Source organism: Panthera onca, chromosome D4 (assembly GCF_046562875.1).
Source record: "Panthera onca isolate mPanOnc1 chromosome D4, mPanOnc1 haplotype 2, whole genome shotgun sequence".
Classification (NCBI taxonomy): Eukaryota; Metazoa; Chordata; class Mammalia; order Carnivora; family Felidae; genus Panthera; species Panthera onca.
In genome coordinates this window covers 31,682,049-31,702,157 of record NC_138351.1, presented here as the reverse complement: position 1 = coordinate 31,702,157, position 20,109 = coordinate 31,682,049, and the positions used below count along the sequence as shown (strand labels likewise).

Sequence of the window (20,109 nt, the reverse complement as noted above, 5' to 3'; positions counted from 1 at the left end):
TTTCTCTTCCTAAGGCCACAGCTCTCATAAGAGTGGCCTTTTCTGCCAAATTCTGGTAATTACCTATAGTCACTATGGGCCTGGTGGTGATAATGCCTCCATATCATCACTAGTTACAGGACACTTTACCAACCCTACCCATGTTTTTCAAGGCCTGTTTATTAGACTCTCCTCAAGGTCCTATTGTTTCTTGACAATTGACACCTCTTTCTTGAGGAGACCTATTAGTCTCCTCATGTTCAAAACAATTCTGATCACAAAGTCCATGAGGATAGGGAATTTAATCTCTTTTATTTGATGTTGTTATCCCAGCATCTAGAATGATGTCTCTTGCACAGCAGGTTATCAATAAATGTTTCTTACATGAGCATATGTAGTGACCACTTTCTCTCCATTAGCGATCTTTATGTTAAAGTCAATTATGACTGATTGATTTAATATAGTTTGACCAGCATTTTTGTGCTTCTATTTGTAATTCCTTACAGAATGACAAAGAATTATAAACGTCAACAAGAACAAGCAAACTGGTCTATGCACATGGAAATCGAAGATAACATAAAAATTTGCTGAAATAAGAGAATTCACCAACAATGTTAGTGTATAAAAACCAACAGCTTTCCTATATACATTTACAATTGCAGCACCCCTCTTGACCCCCAGCAGAACCTCTAAATTGAGCTCCAAGGGCACCAGGACCAGTGGCAATAAAGGGACAGGATGGAAGTCCCACGTTGAAAAATTATAAAATTATAATTTTACAGCTATATCATTTCAATCCTAAATCAGTTGTCACGCCAATCTTTTTTACACAATTACATAACTTCAATTTTTTTCACACTTCACCTAAGTAACCATCATTTTAGTATTTTCAATATTCAATCCATATTCACATTTCCCCCTTGTCTCCAAATATCCTGAGGGAGGAAAATACATAAGTCGATAGCCAATAGAGGAGCATCCTCTATTCAAGTTTCACCCTTAACCTATTTGGGCCCAGAGAAAACCTGGGCAGGAGACTATTAAGAACACCAACCTCTAGCTTTCTAAAATGCGGAAATGCCAAAAGAGAGACTCCAAAAGTGGCCGTGGAGATCTATGGGAAATGTAGTCTTGAATCCTTAGGCTTCACCGCGTGGCACTCTGGGAAGAAAATTCGGGCCTCCTTCTGCGCTAGCGTAGTCGTAGCCCCGCCTCCTCATTCGTCTCGGATCTGCCGGCCAGCGGTTTGGGAGCCCACAGGTTTGCTCCGAAAGTAAAGGATGCGCACCTGGGGTGAGAGTCCAGGGGAGGTCTCTATGGGAGAGATGCGCTTGCGTCTGGGGATGGAAGCGGGAAATCTTTGGGATACCCCTGGTAGGCGCCCCGGCCAGCCCTCGGCCGCCGGCAGGCCGGTGGGGGCGTAGACTGAAGAACCCCGGCCCTCGGACTTGGGGCGCGCCGATGGGGCTGAGCCCGGTTCTGAGCAGGTGCTCGGTGAGAGCCTAGGTGTGCCGGGACCGTGTGGTCGGGCCGGCCTACTGCCCGACTTAGTGTTGGCGGGAGGGAAAGTGCATTTATAAAGCTGTTGGTGACCGTGAGTCTGCGGTGAGAGCCTGAGCTTCGGAGCCAGAAAAGGCCCGGGTACATTTCAGCAGAGACGATGGAAGGAATCCGGCAGAGAGTCAGGTTTCTCATCTCAAAATGGTATTATTAATATGACTGCTCCATGGGGTTGATTTGAAACTTAGATCGAAGTCATAACTTAGACAAGTGCCAAGCCCTACTCACTGAGTAAATAACAACTGCTCTTATAGTTAGAAGACACTGTGTTCTTTTCATTTCATTTCAACCGTTTAAAACAAAACAAAACCTAGGCTCAGCTTGGTTGAACGATGTGGTCAAGTTTGTCAGGTCACAAACTAGCTGTGAGGAAGTTTGGATTCAGGGGCAGGTGTGCTTTACTTCCAACCTCAGGCATTGTCTAAATATCACATCTGCCTAAAACCAGCATTGCAACACAGCACAACACAAAGTGGCTTGCCCCCAAGTCCCCAAGGATATAAGGGAAAGTGAATGTAGGTGGAATCTGATGATGTGTCAAAGTATTCTGAGATTTTTAGTGTCTTTTCAGTCCCTTGGGTCAGACAGAGGTTCCTGACCCCTTCTGCATTGCCAGGCTGTCTTTAAGTCTGATATTATAACGAATTCCAAGAGTCATAGTTTTGCCCCTCAAATGAATTATTTTTTAGGTCCATGTCCCAATTGCCTTGAAACAAACCCTTGTGAGGTAGGAAGCAGAGGACCTCTGTGAACAGGAGTCTTACCTGGAAGAGAGGACGCCTCTGACCTTAAGACCTCTCTCTGGAGCTTCAAAAAGACAGAAGGGCCCAGAAAGGAGCAGATCCTAGATTTTCAGGGTCAGAAGCAGTTCCTGATCCCCTTGTCCAGAATAAGCTAGACTTAGTGATAACACCATCTTCAGAAGCCACCACACTGTGTGACAGTAGGGGGTTTGGGCCAGCCTTGAGAAGAGTGATGTGAGCTGGGGTGGCCTGGTGGGGGCAGGCTACTCAGGAGAGGCCACTTCTTGGAGAGCTTGTGAAGGCGAGGTCTGGGGGGTACCCTTAACCAGGAAGAGGGAGAAAATTCTGCTTCCCTTAAATGGCCCCCACTCTGCAGATATTGTACTGCTGTCACACCTGTCCATCACCACATGTGACACTAATGACATTATCCTCACCTCACAAGATCCCAGAGCAGTGATAAGGAAAGTGTTTTCTAAAGTTACCTGCTTCTCTTTGGAAAGCTTTAAAGACATTGAACCTAAAAGGTTGAGTGACTTATCTGGGAAAACCCAGTTTGTGAGAGAGGAGAGTACAGTTTACTCTCTCATACATAAGTCACCAAAAACATCTTATCAAAGGGGCCTTTTGAAAAATACATAACAGCTGAAACACACAATTAAAATTTCCTGTCTTGAAGCAGCCAGTGTCTTTTAGTAGGCTTGTCGTGGATTGTCTATACCAGGCGGTAAATAATGTTACTGAGAAAAATAATGTAAATGATGCATGCAAGTTAATTTTACTGGAAGTAGTGTCTCATTCTTTGGTGTATTTTAATTCATCTAATCTTCTGTTGCTTTTCTTTGTGTCAGTCAGAAGGACACATGCATTATTGTTAAATCAGAGTTTATGTTTGCTCAGTATAAAACTGCAGATTTAAGCCCATGATCATTTTAGAGTCACACATGTGCTGCCTGTACATGATCCTTCTTATGCCTCTTCAATGTCCAGAGGGCCCCACGCCTGCAGGGAGAATGATCCTTGACTGAGGTGCTGAGATTTGGAGAAGTGAATGTAGGAGCTGTAAGGTCAGATCTCAGGACCCCTGTCTTCTTTCTGTCCCCTCAGCTGGACCACAGTTCTCTGCACTCTCCCAAGAGCCACAGAAAATGAACACACCTCAGGTGAGCTCTTCATTTATTCCCCACTTATTATATTGGATTTATGAGGTTTAGAAGGATCAGTGCATTAAATGGAAAAGGAGAACTAGAAATAGGTCACATCAGGGCACCTGGGTGGCTCAGTCGGTTAAGGGTCCGTCTTCTGCTCAGGTCATGATTTCGTGGTTCATGAGTTCAAGCCCCACATCGGACTCTGTGCCTGGAGCCTGCTCTGGATTCTCTGTCTTCCTCTGTCCCTCTGCCCTTCCCCAGCTCGTGCTCTGTCTCTGTCTCTCTCTCTCTAAAAAATAAATTAATAAACATTAAAAAGTTAAAAAAAAGAAATAGGTTGCATCAATCTTGAGTAAAAATATACACTGTTTTACTATCAACTGTGAAGTCTGCCCTCAGCTTTTGGAAGGAAACCTTTGTTAGGGTAGGGTTAAGTTCCCTCCGTGTACCAGTTTGCTAAGATTTCATGTTAGTCATAAATATACATTGAATTATTGATTACCTTTTGTGTATGTATTAGAATAAAACTATAGCTTACTTCCTTTAATCTAGAAATACTGTAAATAGTGTATTTTCTAATTTTAACTTGAATTCCTGTATAGATCCTCATTGCTAATAAGTGTGGTAAGTTGCTTCTTACGTATTTTCCTCAGGCTTTTTGCTAATGCTATATTCAGGGTTTTTATCTCTGTATCCACAAGTTGGTTTAGACTCTACCTTCTTGTTTTTCTGTCCAATTATGGTATCATGGTCATAGTCTCATGAAAGTAAGTGGAGAACTTTTCTGCTTTTCTTTTCTAGGAATTTAGATGAGAAAATTGTATTACATGAGGATTTTGTAAAATTCACTTATAAAGTTGGACCTTACACAGGTTTTTTGCGTGGATGTTTGGTTGTTGACTTGTTAGTCATAAGACTATACTGGATTTGTATTTGTATTTTTTTCTTTTAAAGACTTGCAGCCCCCTCCCCCGCCCCCCTTTTTTTAATTTTAGAGAGAGTGTGCATGAGCAAGGAGTGGGGCAGAGGGAGAGAGAGAGAGAGAGAGAGAGTCTCAAACAGACTCCGTGCTCAGTGCAGAGCCTGGGAAGGGGCACAATTCCATGACCCTGGCATCATGACCCGAGCTGAAATCAAGAGTCGAACGCTCAACCGACTGAGCCAGCTAGGCACCCTGTATTTTTTTCTTAATATAATTTTTGTCATTACATTTTCATAGAAAATTGTCCATTTTTATTTGCATTTTTACATGTATTTTCATGTACTAATTAATAGTATTCTCTTAGGATTTCAAAATCTTTGTTGTATTAGTAATTCCTTCTTTGATCAGCTTTTAAATTTTATTTTAGCATAAAAGCCGCTAATCAGAAAAACACAAAATAGATTCTAGTTGGCCCAGTCCAAATCTAGAATTTCAGGGTCTAAGGGTCTTAATATTTTATGCTGGCAGCAGACTCTAAATATTGGGAATAGAAGAACATATACTTGCTGTATTGTGCTCTCTACCTTTGCATACCCACCTCTCAGCACCCTGTCTTGATAAAAATATCCTTTCTCCATTGAGTTACCTTGGCATCTGTGGGAAACCAATTAGTAATGCATGTCTGAGTCCAGAACAGAGTCTGGACTCTATTCACTTCTGATGATCTGTGTTAATCCTTTTGCTAATACCATACTACCTTGATGACTGTCTCTTAACAGTAACTCTTGAAATCAGATAATGTGAGTCTTCCAACTTTGTTGTTTTTCTAAATTGTTTGGGATATTCTAGGTCCTTACTTCTTTGTAGACAGTTTTGAAAATCAGCTTGTCTATCTCAAAAAAAAGCCGGCTGAGCTTTTGATTTTGATTGCACTGAATCCACAGTGTCTGTAATGCAGATCAACTTGGGAAGAATTAACATCTTGATCGTAATGAGTCTTCCAATTCATGAACACAGTATCTCTTTCTGTTTAGTTAGGTGATATGGAGGATTTTGAGGGTTTGGGGTTTTATCTTTCTATGTCAAAAGGATAATTTTGACTACAGTTCACAAGAATAATACTGTCTACTATCTGAAGATAGACTCTAGACTAGAAGTGGGAACAATATAGGAGCCTACTTCTATAATCCTACCAAGAAATGATGATCATAAGGGTGTTAGTTACTTTGAAGTGGTCCAACTCTGGATGTAATTTAGGGTAGAGCTAACAGCCTGAGAGTATGTGTTTCTTTTCCACAGCCTTGCAAATAGAGCATGCTGTTAAATTTACCAAATTTTTACCAATGTGATTTTAAAGATCTGTTTCGTTTTATAAGCCTTTCTCTTCTCATGAGTGAGGTGTGGAACATTTTTTTTTGCTTGTAATTCATTTATATTTCTTTCTTGTTGAACTGTTTATCCCTTGCCTGTTTTCCTATTGATGTGCTGATTTTAATTACTGTATCCAGTATGTCATTATAGCGTCTTTTCTGTAATATAAATTGCACAATTTTCCTGAAGTTTTTTGCAGTTTTGCCTTGCTCATTTTTTTTTTTGTCATAAAGGCCTTTGATTTTTATGTCAAATTTAGCATTTTTTTTCATTTATGATTCCTAGATTTTCAGTCATAGTTGGGTATTTCCCACTCTAACATTGTAAAATAATTGTTCTGTGTAGTACTCTGGAATTAATTTTTTACATTTAGATCTTGAATACATTTTAATTTTTTTTAATGTTTTATTTATTTTTAACAGAGAGAGGGCATGCGCATGAGCTGGGGAGGGGCAGAGAGAGGGGACAGAGGATCTGAAGCAGGCTCTGTGCTGACAGCAGAGGGCCCGATGTGGGCCTCGAACTCACGAACCATGAGATTGTGACCTGAGCCGAAGTTGGATGTTTAACTGACTGAGCCACCCATGCACCCCCCATTTTAATTTTTATCCTGCTGTGTGGTACAAGGTATAGATTAGTCTTTTCCCAGATGGCCATCTAGTTACCCTGTGACATTTTTTTTGTATGGTCTTTTTTCACTCATTTGAATGACGTCACCTGTATTCAAATAAGAAATTTACTCTGTTAATTATTCTTCCTATTACACACTTGGTTCTAGGTCATCTTGGATGTCTTTTCATACTCTTATCATTTCCCTGCTACTTCTGCCCACTTCTATGTTTGTATTAGATTGTGACCAGCATTGTCCTGTTTTGCTTATCTAATACCATCTTACCCACTGTCTTCCAGAATTTGTTAAGATTTTCAGGCCTTCTGCTGGGGTATTTCTCTGTGTTTCTCTTTTGTCATGCTTTGATAGTAGGTTTTGTATTTTACCTGACTGTGGTTTGAAGGCAGGGATGTACTCAGTCTATTCCTTGAACTAGAGGAATCATGCTTATAATTCTCTTTTCTCTTAATTTCTAGTACTCTAGTCTTTCCAATTTCTCCTTCTGCCATTTCAGAATTCTTTCTCAGCCTTCATGGCCTTTCTTTTTCTACCTGCCTCTTAAATTTTGGTATTTCCTTGAATTCCTTACTTGGTCCTTTTCTTTCCTGTTTCTCTGTTCTTTTTGAGCCATTCCTTTTTCTCTGATGACTTCAGTTATCATATTTAAAATCTTCATTTTCATTTTAGACCTCTCTCTGTTCCAAAATCATGCAACCAGCAATGAAATAAATAATTCCATCTGTATGTTCCACAGGTGTTTTGAGTACAAATGAAGAACATCTGCCTCACCATGAGCCAACCTCTGATCCTTAATTGTTCTTCCAGTCTCTGCATATGACATCAATATACCCAGTTGCTTGTGTAGCATCTCTGTTTATAGTTGCACAGGAAAATAATGACCAGGTTTTGTTTCTTGTAGGGATTAGTTTCCCATTTTTCATCATGCCTGAGTATAATTTATGTCTTAAATTGGGTCTTTTGTTTTGCTGTTTAAGACATTGTCCACTGTTAATATAGATCAGTGATTCCTAACTGGAGTCAATTTTGCTCCCCAGAAGACATTTGGCAATGTTTGGAGATATTTTTGATGGTCACAACTGGGCATGTGGCTGGCATCTAATCAGTAGAAGATAGGGATATTGATAAACATCCTAAAACATACAGGACAGTCTTCCACAAAAATAGCATTATCTAGTCCACATTGTTGGTAGTGCTGGGTTGAAGGAATCCTGTTCTAAAGCATTGCTCCTGAAATATGAGTCTGGTGGTGGGTAAATACTCCCCCAGTCTTACATGTATCTCTTCATTGGTTCTTTATTACCCCCGGACAGATCTCCAGGTTGGGATGTGTATAATCTACAGAGTGCTCAGTGTAATCTGTTTGTGTAGGGGAAATGTATACAGGAATCCTATTTGTAATAACTTTACCTGAAAAAAAAAAGACATTAAGCTTTCTTATTATATTAAGTGACAATATATGTATGTAAATTAAAAGTAAATATAAGTAGGGGAGCGTTGGTGGCTCAATCAGTTAAGTGTCCGATTCTTGATTTCGGCTTAGGTCATGATCTCTTGGTTTGTGAGTTCGAACCCTATGTAATGCTCTATGCTGACAGCACGGAGCCTGCTTGAGATTCCTTCTTTCCCCCTCTCTCTTTCTGCCCCTCCCCATGTTCGTGCACATGTTCTTTCTCTCTCTCTCTCTCTCTCTCTCAAAATAAACTTTAAAAAAAAAGTAAATATAAATAAATCCAAGCACGAGAATATATATTTTTTTTTTTACTAATCATGTGCATGTCCCCAAAGTATAAGACAGAGTTAGGGCCATGATAGTTATATCCTTTATAGCATTTTGTTTTAAACTCTAAAACAGTAAACATAGTAAGACTTAGTTTCCAAAAGTTTTTTCCATGTCCCTGATTCTGGACAGATTTATTAGAATTGTGCTGTTAACAGGCATCAGTGTCATTCAAGGACATAACTGTGGAGTTCACCCAGGAGGAGTGGCAGCAAATGGACTCTGCTCAGAGGACCCTGTACAGAGATGTGATGCTGGAGAACTACAGCCACCTGGTCTCAGTGGGTAAGCAGACCTTACCATGTGACTCTCTTTCAACTAGGTATTCTGGTTTTTATTTTTAAAATGTTAATCACTTTTGCTGAAGTATAAATGATACAATGATATAATGAGGTACAAATAATATATATTATATCATTGTAGCCTCTTTTCTGTAGTATAAATTGCCTTTTCACCTTGTTTCCTTTGCTGTCCAGAGGCTTTTTTAGTTTGAAGTAGTCTCACTTGTAATTTTTGTTGCCTGTGCTTCTGGTATCATATCCAATAAACAATTGCCAACACTGATGTCAAGGAGCTTTCTCTCAATGTTTTCTTCTAGGGAGTTTTAGGATTTTCAGGTCTTACGTTTAAGTCTTTAATCCATTTTGAGTTTACTTTTTTATGTAGTTTAAGAGTCCATTTTCATTCTTCTGCTTCTGGATATCCAGTTTTCCCAGTACCATTTATTGAAGAAACTGTTCTATTTCCATTGTGTGTTCTTGATACCATGTTTAAGACCAATTAACTATAGACGTATGGATATATTCCTGTGTCCTCTGTACTACTGCATTGGTCTAAATGCCTGTTTTTATGCCAGTACCATACTGTTTTCATTATTCTAGTTTTGTGTAGCATATTTTGAAGTTTGGAAGTGTGATGCTTTTGCAGGATTTTTTACTTCATTACACGGGGTTTGTTATCTCGCCACTTTAGGAATGAAGAGGTATACACAAAATGAGCAGCAAGCAAAAGTTTATTAGAGTATAAGAGCAGAAAGGAAGAATAGTATGAAAGCTGTTTACATTCACTTTTGAATGCCCACAGACTTTAGGCAATGGACTTTGTTTTATAAGGTTCTAGTGGTGCCCCCCCACCCACTTCCTTCCCCCTTAATCATTCTCAGGTTCTACCATTATTAGCTTGATAGCTTTAGATGCTGAGTTGTCCATTCCTGATTGACTCAGTTCCATTGTATGAGGGGTGTGTGGCCATATCATTCCTTGTGGGTCATGTGTTTTATGGTCTACTTATTTTTAGTTAGGTCTTTTATCAAATTCCTGAGGGAAACCTGAGGGGAGTAAGTGGTGTCTCTTACATTCTTAGGAGGAGCCTTATGCCAAGGGGATTTGCTGTGGTCAGACACTCCCAGCATTGTTCTAAAATATGTGTTTTTCCCCACCCAGGGACCTCCGTCCCAACCTTTCTCTCTCTGCCTACTGAATCCTAGCTTTTCCTATCATAAGCTTCCAACATTGTTCTTTCTCAAGGTTGCTATGGCTGTCCAGGGTCTTTGTGGTTATGTATGAATTTTAGGATTTTTTTTGTACTTCTGCAAAGAATACCATTGGGATTTTGATAGGAATTACATTGAATCTGTAGATCACTTTGGATACTAGGGACATTTTAACAGTACTAATTCTTCAATCCATGAATATGGAATGTTTTTCCATACATCTGTATCTTCTTTTTTTTCCATCAATGTTTTATAATATTTAGTATACAAGTCTTTCAGCTCTTTGGTTAAGTTTATTCCTAAGTATTTTTAAATTTTCTTTTCAGATAATTCATTGTTCATATATAGAAACTATGTTGATTTTGAACCCTCCAATGGTACTAAATTTTTTAGTTTTAATAGGTTTTTAATTTTTATTTTAATTTTTATTTTTTAATGTTTATTTATTTTTGAGAGAGTTTGAGCACAAGCAGGGTAGGGGCAAAGAGAGAGAGGGAGAGAGAGAATACCAAGCAGGCTCTATGCTGTCAGCACAGAGCCCGACTTGGGGCTCAAATTCACAAACGGTGAGATCATTACCTGAACTGAAATCAAGAGTTGGCCACTTAACCAACTGAGCCACCCTGGTGCCCTAACAGTTTTTTTTTTTTTTTTTAGTTGAGTCTTTAGGGTTTTCTACCTATAGAATCATGTCATCTGCAAACATAATTTTACTTTTTCCCTTCAGTTTTAGATACCTTTTATTTCTTTTTCTTGTCTAATTGCCTTGGATAACATTTCCAATAGTATGTTGAATAGAAGTGGTAATGGTGGGCACCCTTGCCTTCTACTGGATCTTACAGGGAAAGCTTTCAGTATTCCCCCATTGATTGTGATGTTAGCTGTGGGCTTTTCATATATGCCTTTATTGTATTGAGGAAATTTACTTCTATACCTATTTTGTTGAGAATTTTAATCATGAATGAATATTGAGCTTTGTCAAATGCTTTTTCTCTGTCTTTTGATATGCTAATATGGTTTTTTTTCCTTTCATTTCTTTGTATGGTGTATTACATAGATTGATTTGCATGTAAACAACCTTGTGTCCCAGGGATAAATCCTACTTGTTAATGATATAAGATCCTTTTAAATGTGCTATTAAATTCAGTTTGCTGGTCTTTAAGAATTTTTGAATCTGTGTTCATCAAGGATATTAGCCTATAGTTTTCTTTTCTTGTGATGTCTTTCTTTGGATTTACAATCGGGGTGATGGTGGTCTCACAAAATGAGTTTGGAAATGTTCTTTTTTACATTTTTTGAAAGAGTTCAAGAAAGATTGGTATTCTTTAAATGTTTGGTAGAATTCGGTTGTTGAGCCATGTCACCCCAGACTTTTCTTTGTCAGGAGATTTTTGATTACTGATTCAATCTCCTTATTTGTCATTAGTCTGTTTAAGCTTTCTCTTTCTTCTTCCTTTTTTTTTTTCTTTGAGAGAGAGTGCGCATGTGCTCATGCACGCACAAGAGGGGGAAGGGGCAGAGAGAGAGAGAGAGAGAGGATCTTAAGCTGGCTCCACGCCCAGTGCAGAGCCTGACACAGGGCTTGATCTCACAACTGTAAAATGAAGAATCAGATGCTTAACCAACTGAGCCACCTAGGTGCCCCTCTGTTTCTTCTTTATCCATCTTGTATATTTTTAGGAATTTATCCATTTCTTCTAGGTGAATTTGTTTGTATAGTTGTTCATATTAATCCTTTATAATCCTTTTTATTTGTGAAGAATCTGTTGTAATATCTCTTTTCATTTTTTATTTTGAGTCTTTTGTCTTTTTTTAGTCTAAAAGGGACTTGTTCATTTTGTTTATTTTTTCAAAACACCAACTGTTAATTTTGCTCATTTTTGTATTCTCTTCTCTGTTACATTTATTTCTTCTCTAACCTGTATTATTTCCTACCTTCTTGGTTCGGTTCTTCTTTTTCTAGTTCCTTAAGATGTAAACTTGTTTATTTGATTTTTTAAATTTTTTAATGTAGGCATTATTGCTATAAACTTCCTCTAATACTGCTTGTGCTGTATCTCGTAACTTTCAGTACATTGGATTTTTGCTTTTACTTGATTCAAGATACTTTGTACGTTACTTTTCCTTTCTGACCCAGTGTTTATTCAACTTTGTTGTTTAGTTTCCACATTTTTGTGATTTTTCCTGTTTTCTTGCTGTGTTGATTTATAGTTCAGAAAAGATACTCAGAATGATTTCAGTCTTCTTAAATTTAAGATTTGTTTTGTGACCTAACATAAGATTTATCCGGGACAGTAATGTGTATACTGGAGAAAATGTGTTTTCTTTTGATGGATGGAAAGTTTTGTATATGTCTGCTGGATCCAGTTGATCTATCATGTTGTTCAAGTCAGCTGTTTCTTTATTTATTTTTATGTCTAGATTCATTACCCATTATTGTAAGTGAAGTACTGAAGTTACCTACTTCAGTAATGAAGCAATGAAAATTGCTCTCAGCTTCTCTCTTTAGATCTATTTGGACATACCTCAGAGATTTTGCAGGTTCAATTCCAGACCATCACAAAGAAATGAATACTACAATACAGCAAGTCAAATGAACTTTTTGGGTTCACAATGCATTATAAAAGTTATGTTTACGCTATACTGTAGTCTATTAAGTATGTAATAGCATTATGTCTAAAAAACAATGTACATGTCTTAAAAAACTGTTGCTGAAAAACTGCTAATCATCATCTGAGCTTTCAGGAAGTCATTATCACTGATAACAGATTGCCATTAACAAAAATAATAATAATGAAAGATTTTTTTTAATTTTAATTCCAGTATAGTTAATATACAGTGTTCTATTAGTTTCAGGAGTACAATGTAATAATTCAGCAATTCTGTACATTACTCAGTGCTCGTCAAGATAAGTGTACTCTTAATCCCCTTTACCTATTTCACCCATACGTCCCTCTACCCACCTCCCCTCTCCTAACCATCAGTTTGTTCTCTATAATTGAGAATCTGTTTTTTGTTTTTTCTTTTTTTCTTGTTCATTTGTGGTTTTTTTTCCTTAAATTTCATATATTAGTGAAATCACATGGTATTTGTCTTTTTCTGATTGACTTATTTCATTTATTAGCATTATACCATCTAGTTAGTTCCATGTGTGTTGTTGCAAATGGCAGGATTTCATTCTTTTTTAAGGCTGAGTGATATTCCATTGTATGTATATACCATACCTTCTTTATCCATTCATCAATTTGTGGACACTTGGGGTGCCTCTATATCTGGGCTATTGTAAATAATGCTGCCCTAAACATAGGGCACTTCTTCCACTACTGGGTGGAATTACTTGATCATATGGTAATTCTTTTTTTTTTTTTTTTTTTTTTTTGAGTAATCTCCATACTGTTTTCAACAGCTATACTAGTTTACATTGCTACCAACAGTGCACAAAGGTTCCTTTGCTCCATATCCATTGTTTCTTGTGTTTTTGATTTTAGCCATTCTGATAGGTGTGAGGTGATGTCTCATTGTGGTTTTGATTTACATTTCCCTTATGATGAGTGATGTTGAGCATCTTTCCATTTGCTGTTGGCCATTTGTATGTCCTCTGTAAAGAAATGTCCATTCATGTCATCTGCCCATTTTTAACTGGATTATTATTTCTGTGTGTGTGTGTGTGTTGAGTTGTAGAAGTTCTTTCTATGTTATTATTAACTTTTATGTGTTTGGGTGCTTCAATATTGGGTGCATAAGTATTTAAAATTGTTATATCTTCTTATTGGATTGTTCCCTTCACAATTAAATAGTGTCCTTGTTGCAGTCTCTGTTTCAAAGTGTATTTTGTCACTGGTTACCAGAACAGAAGTGGATGTGGGGGATGGATTAAATAGGTGATGGGGATTAAGGAGTGTACTTCTTGTGATGAACACTAGGTGGTATATGGAAATGTTGAATCCAGGTGTATATTATATATCTGAAACTAATATTAGATTGTATGTTAACTAACTATAATTTAAAAAAAGCTAAAAAAATAAAATAGCATATATTGACTATTTATTAAATAAATAAAGTCTATTTTGTCCAATATAAATATTGCTACCCTTTCTTTTCACATCCATTTGCATGATAGATACTTCTCCATCCCTTCATTTTCAATCTGCATGTGTCTTTAGGTCTGAAATAAGTGTCTTGTAGGCAGCATATTGATGGGTCCTGCTTTTTTATGCATTCTGTCAACCCATGTCTTTGATAGGAGCATTTAGTCCATGTACGTTCAGTGTAATTATTGCTGCTTGCTTGCTTCTTTAGTGATGTACTGGGATTCCTTGCTTTTTATTTTTTGTGTATCTATTACTGATTTCTGGTTTGTGGTTACCATTCAATTTGTATGTAAGATCCTTTGCATATATCATTTTATATTAAGTTGATGGTCACTTAAGTTTGAACCCATTCTTTACTTCCCTCCACCCCATTTTAGGTGTGTGTCACATTTTACATCCTTTTATTTTGTGAGTCCCTTGACTGATTTTTATAGGTACATTTATTTTTACTGCTCTTGTGCTTCCTACTTTTCTTTTTTTTTTTTTTTTTTATTTAAATACAAGTTAGTTAACATATAGTGTAATAATGATTTCAGGAGTAGAATTTAGCGATTCATCACTTACATATAATACCCAGTGCTCATCCCAACAAGTGTCCTCCTTAATGCCCATTGTGCTTCCTACTTTTCTTACTCCTACTTAGGGTCTTTTTTTTTCCCCCCCACATAAAGAGTCTCCTTTAACATTTTGTTGTTATTTGTTTGTTTGTTTATTTTGAGAGAAAGTGAAAGCAGGTGGGGGAGGGGCAGAGAGAGCATTCCTAGCAGGCTCTGCGGGGCTCAATCCCACAACCATGAGATCATGACCTGAACTGAAATCAAGAGTCAAACACTTTAACTGACTGAGCCACCCAATGCCCCATTTCTTTCAAGGCTGATTATTGGTCATGAATTCCTTTAGCTTTTGTTTGTCTTGGAAACTTTGTTTCTTCTTCTATTCTGAATGATAGCCTTGCTAGGTAGAGTATTCTTGGCTGCAAGTTTTTTCCTTTCAGCACATTAAATATATCATGCTACTCCCTTGTTGCCTACAAAGTTTCTTGCTGAAAACTCAGCTGATAGTCGTAAGGGGTTTACCTTGTATATGACTGTTTCTTTTCTCTTGCTATTGAAATTCTCTCTTTATTACTACTTTTGCCACATTAATTACTGTGTGTCTTAGTGTGGACCTATTTGGGTTGCTTTTATTCAAGACTTTCTGTGTCTCCTGGGTCTGGATTTTTGTTTTCTTCCCAGGTTTGGGGAGTTTTCAGCTATTTCTTCAAAATTTCTGCCACCTTTTCTCTCTGTTATTATGCTTGATGATGTTGCTGAGTTTCCTAAATCTATTTTCATTTTGTATTACTTTTTTTCTCTTACTGTTCAGTTTGATTGCTTTCCATTACTGTGTCTTCCAGGTCATTGATCTATTCTTCTCCTTTCTCTAGGCTACCATTCATTCCATCTAGTGTATGAACAAAAAAAATTGTTTAATGTTTATTTATTTTTGAGAGAGAGAGAGAGAGAGAGAGAGAGAGAGAGAGACAGAGCATGAGTGGGAGGTGGGGCACAGAGAAAGAGAGGGAGACACAGACTCCAAAGCAGGCTCCAGGCTCTGAGCTGTCAGCACAAAGCCCGATGGGAGGCTCAAACCCACGAACTGTGAGATCATGACCTGAGCCAAAGTTGGACCCTTACTGACTGAGCCACCCAGACGCCCCTCCATCCAGTGTATTTTGAATTTCATTTTTTGAGTTCTTCATCTCTGATTGGTTCTTTTTTATGTTTACTGTCTCTTTGTTAAGGATTTCCTGAGGTCCTGTGAGTATCTTTATGACCATTACTTTAATTTCTCTATCGGGCATATTATTTGTCTCCATTTTGCTTATGTCATTGTGATTTTTGTCCTGTTCTCTCGTTTGGGACATATTCCTCTGCTTATTTTGCCTGACTCTCTGTGTCTGCTTCTGTATTAGGAAAGTAAGCTGCATTTCCTGCTCTTGAAAGTAATTGCCTTATGAAAAAGAGGTTCTATAGTGTCCTGCAGTGAAGTGTCCCTTGATCAGTAGAACCTGGTGCTTCAAAGGTGTCTCCTATGTGTGTTGCTTGTGCTGTCTGTTGTGGCTGAGCCACCTTTCCTTCAGTCCAGTTGTCTGCAATGTCTCTCTGCCTGTTGTGTACAGGGTGTGGTCCTGGTGGTATTAGTGGTCACTCGGGCTGCCTTGGGCTTGATGTGAGTCAGACCAGCTATTTGCCAGAGATGCAGCAGCATTGAACTGCAGGTTACTTTCCCTGTTTTGTCCCCTGAGAAGCTTTCTGTGGTGGGTGGAGCCTGCAGTCAGACCAGCTGTCTGCCCCCACTGGGCCATAGTCTATTTTATGTGGTTATCTTTCCCTCTCCCAGGGGCAGGAGTCACTGTGGAGTGTTGCTGACCCTTGTGTGGCTGCTTGCACACTGTCAGGGTTGTGGCAGTGCTTTGGATGGGCTCTGGCCAAGAGTATATTGGCCACAGAAGTGCAGGAGATGGAGGTTGGGGGTGGGATGCACTGTGTTAACAAGGTTTGGAAGGGTCTTCTGTGGAAAGAGAGCTGGAGCTGGCTGGAGGGGGTGAGTCCACAGGGAAACGGGGCTGGGGGTTCACTATTAGCAAGTTTGGTAGTGAATGTTGGCACTGTGCTGGTTCCCACATGTTGCTTTGGGGGGGTAGGAGAGAAATGGCACCTGCCAACTCCTTTATTCCTGGAAAAGTCTCCCAATGATCCCTCTCCCTCTAGCACAGGCTGCAAGATTAGTAAACAAATTCCCTCCTATATACCCCAGGCTGTTTTTAAACTGCTGCTCCTGTGTGATATCACTGCAGGACTGTTTGTTGTGCTGTTTTTGTTGGACTGTTTTTAAGGATGGGGACTCAGTTTCCTCTCAACCCCCTGCTCTCCCGGAGATTAGGCTACTGATTTTTAAAGTTCTAGGTGTTAAATCCCATTGATTGTAAGAACTCAGGAGATTTGGTTCCTCTGTTTTTTTTTAACATTAATTTTTGAGAGAGAGAGAAGTGGGTGGGGGAGGGGGAGAGGGAGAGAGGGAGAGAGAGAGAATGAGTAGGGGAGGGGTAGGAGGAGGGGAACAGAGGTTCCAAAGCACGATCCACACTGACAGCAATGAGCCTGATGTGGGCTCAGACCCATGAACTGTGAGATCATGACCTGAGCCGAAGTTGGATGCTCAACCAACTGAGCCACCCAGGTGTCCCAGATCCTCAGTTTTTAAAGCCAAATGTTACAGGGATTCATCGTTCCCATGTGGACTCTGCAGTATGCATCTGTTTCTCTCTCTTGACATCCACGCTCTTGGCATCCTTCCCATCTTGTTCTACACTCTTGGCATCCTTCCCGTCCCATGGGCCATTTAGCTCCTGACTGCATCTTTGGCCTTCCTACCCTCTTCCATGTGGCGTCTTCTCTACCCTTAGTTGTGGAGTTTGTTCTGCCAGTCCTCAGTTGTTTCTGGGTTACTTACATTAATGTGAATGTTATCTAGTTGTGTCCATGGGGTGAGGTGAGCTTAGGGTCCCCCTACTCTGCCATCTTCCTCGGAAAGTCCTAATGAAAACATTTGAAATATTTTGAGAATTACCAAAATGTGATACACAAAGTGAGTGAATACTATTGAAAAAATGGCACCAATAGACTTCTCAGTGCGGGGTTGCCACCAGTCTTCAATTTATGCAAGGTGCAATATCAGTAAAGTGCAATAAAGCAAAGCACAATAAAATGAGATAAGCCCATACGTGCGTGTGCGCGCATACATTCTGATGTTAGGTGTGTATGTAATTGTGATACCTTCCTGTCAAATTGATCCTCTTATCATTATGTAGTGACTTAGTTTCTGGAGAGTTTTTCACTTTATTTCCATTTTGTTGGTACAAGTATAGCCACTCTGCTTTCTTTTGGTTGCTATTTACATAAAATATCTTTTTCCATCCATTCTCTTTCAGTCTATATGTGGCCTTAAATCTAAACTTAGTTGCCTATAGACAGCCTATCTCTAGGTCCTGTGTGTGTGTGTGTGTGTGTGTGTGTGTGTTTAATTCATTTAGCTATTCTATGCCTTTTCAATTGGGGGTTTAATCTGTTTACATTTAACTATTGATAGGTGATGACTTATGGCATGTTGTTAAATTGTTTTCTGTCTGTTTTGTGGGGGGTTTTTTTTGTCCTTTTTTTCTTGTCTTGCTGTCTTTATTATTTAAAGATTTTTTTATGTCATTTGCTTGGATTTTTTTTTTATCTTCTGTGTATCTATTATAGGTGTTTTGTTTGTAGTTAGCTTGACTATTGCATAAAATGTCTTGTAGTTATAACCATCTATTCTAAATTAATAACAGCTTAACCTCAGTTGCACATAAAAATTTTACTTTTACTCTTTCTCTCACAATTTATGTTCTTGTCAGAATTCTCTTCATACTATATATCCATTAACAAATTTTTAAATTAGTTAAAAGTAATTTACATACCACTATTACAGTGTTATCATATTCTATGTTTGGCCTATTTATTTTTATTAATGAGCTTTATGCTTTCATATACTTCTGTGTTTTCATTTTGATTTGAAGAATTCCTCTGATTAAGTGTTTCTTGTAAAGCAGATCTAGTGGTAATAAACTCCCTTGGTTTTTGTTTGTTTGGGAAAGATTTTAATCTCTTCTTCATTTGTAAAGGATAATTTTGCCAGGTAAGGTATTCTTGGTTGGAAGGCTTTTTCTTTTAGTATTTTTGAATATATGATCCCACTCTCTCCTAACCTGCAGGGTTCCTGCTGAGAAATCTACTAATAGTCTTACCTTCTATTTGATGAGTCACTTTTTGCCTGCTGCTTTCAAAAATCTCTTTGTGACTTTTGACAATTTGATGATATTGTAACTTGGTGTGCTCTTATTTAAGTTGATCTTATTTAGGGTTCTTGGAGCTTAATGAATCTGGATGTCCATTTCCCTCCCTAGATTTGAGACCTTTTTAGTCATGATTTCTTTAAATAAACCTTATGTCTCTTTCTCTCTTCTCCTGGGACTCCTAGAATGTGTGTATTGGTTCTTTTGTCCCATAAATCCCAAAGGTGTTCTTCACTTTTTTTCATTGCTTCTTCTTCTCTGACTAGATAATTTCAAATGACCTATCTTCAGATTTACAGATTATTTCTTCTTGATGAAGTCTGCTGTTGACATTCTCTATTACATTCATTGTGTTCTTTAGCCTCAGAATTTGTTGGTTTTTAAAAATTTTTTACTTTTATGATTTCTCTTTGTTGAACTTCTCATTTTGTTCGTGAAATATTTTCCTGGTTTCACTGAGCTATCTGTGTTCTTTTTTAGTTTGCTGATCTTTTTTAAAACAATTATTTTTAATTCTTTGCCAGCCAGTTCATAGATCTCCATATCTTTGGGGTTACTGTAAATTTATTCCTTTTTTTTTTTTTTTTTGGTAGTTTCATGTTTGTTGAGTTACTATAAATTTCTCTCTTTCTTTTCGTAGTCTCATGTTGTTTTGTTTCTCATGTTCCTTGTAGTTTTGTGCTGATGTCCTTTGTAGGAGCATTCACTTCTTTTAAGCTTACAGACTGGATTCAGTAAAGAAAGACCTTTACTTAAGGGTGGGTATGAGGGGGCTAGTTGTGTCGTGTGTGGAAGCTGCATCCCTGGCAGGGGTGGGCAGCATACTGTGGACTTAGGGCAGCTCCATTAGCTGAAGTCAGCACTGGAGATTGTTGGCAGTGAAGGCTGCAGCTATAGCAGCAGCAAGAGCTTCTGGGGTCCTGGTGACAAAGGCTGTTGGACTGCCCCTGGTCTCCGTTGCCCCACTGATGGATATCATGGCCATGAGGCTCTCTTTTGGTGCCAGGGTGCAGACACACAGAATGGCAGCACCAAAGTCCAGGACTCAAGCATGTGTTTGGTATTGCCAGGGTGCCATGGCTCCAGCCCCAAAGGGAACACAGTAGTGTCTCCTGCTCCAGAGGGTTACAACAGCATGGACTCTGGGCAGCATAGGCAAAGACTAGAGGTGTCCTTATTGGAGAAGGTTGCAAGCTGTCTTTTGTGACAGTGAAGACTGTTAAGGTTGTTGGTGACAAAGGAGGTCCTTTCTGCTCTTCTTTTTCCCTAACAAAGGAATATGGCTGAGGGAATTCCTCCTGGCACCAAAGGGTGCCATGCTAGAACATGGGGTAATACATGTAAGATGTTTTCTGTGCTTTTCTATGCCACTGTCCTCAGTTTTTGCACTCTACTAGGTTGCTACAATGTGTTAATTATACTCTAGAGCTGACCCAGATCTATTTTCGTCAATGGATAGTTGTTAGATCATTATTGGGAAACAACAGCTCGGACCTCCTAGTCTACCCTCTTACACTGGAGTCTT

General features: G+C 38.6%; 1 protein-coding gene across 1 annotated transcript in view; it reads left to right on the top strand.

Moving 5' to 3' along the window:
• Window positions 1-1,178: 1,178 nt before the first annotated feature.
• The window catches only part of LOC132663508 (uncharacterized), a 75,720-nt gene continuing 56,789 nt past the window's right edge, over window positions 1,179-20,109 (top strand). The window contains exons 1-3 of the mRNA XM_060609828.2: window positions 1,179-1,272; window positions 3,390-3,445; window positions 8,293-8,419. Of these exons, the coding sequence (XP_060465811.1) occupies window positions 1,260-1,272; window positions 3,390-3,445; window positions 8,293-8,419 (196 nt within the window). The 5' untranslated portion in view covers window positions 1,179-1,259. The remainder of the gene's footprint in view (window positions 1,273-3,389; window positions 3,446-8,292; window positions 8,420-20,109) is intronic.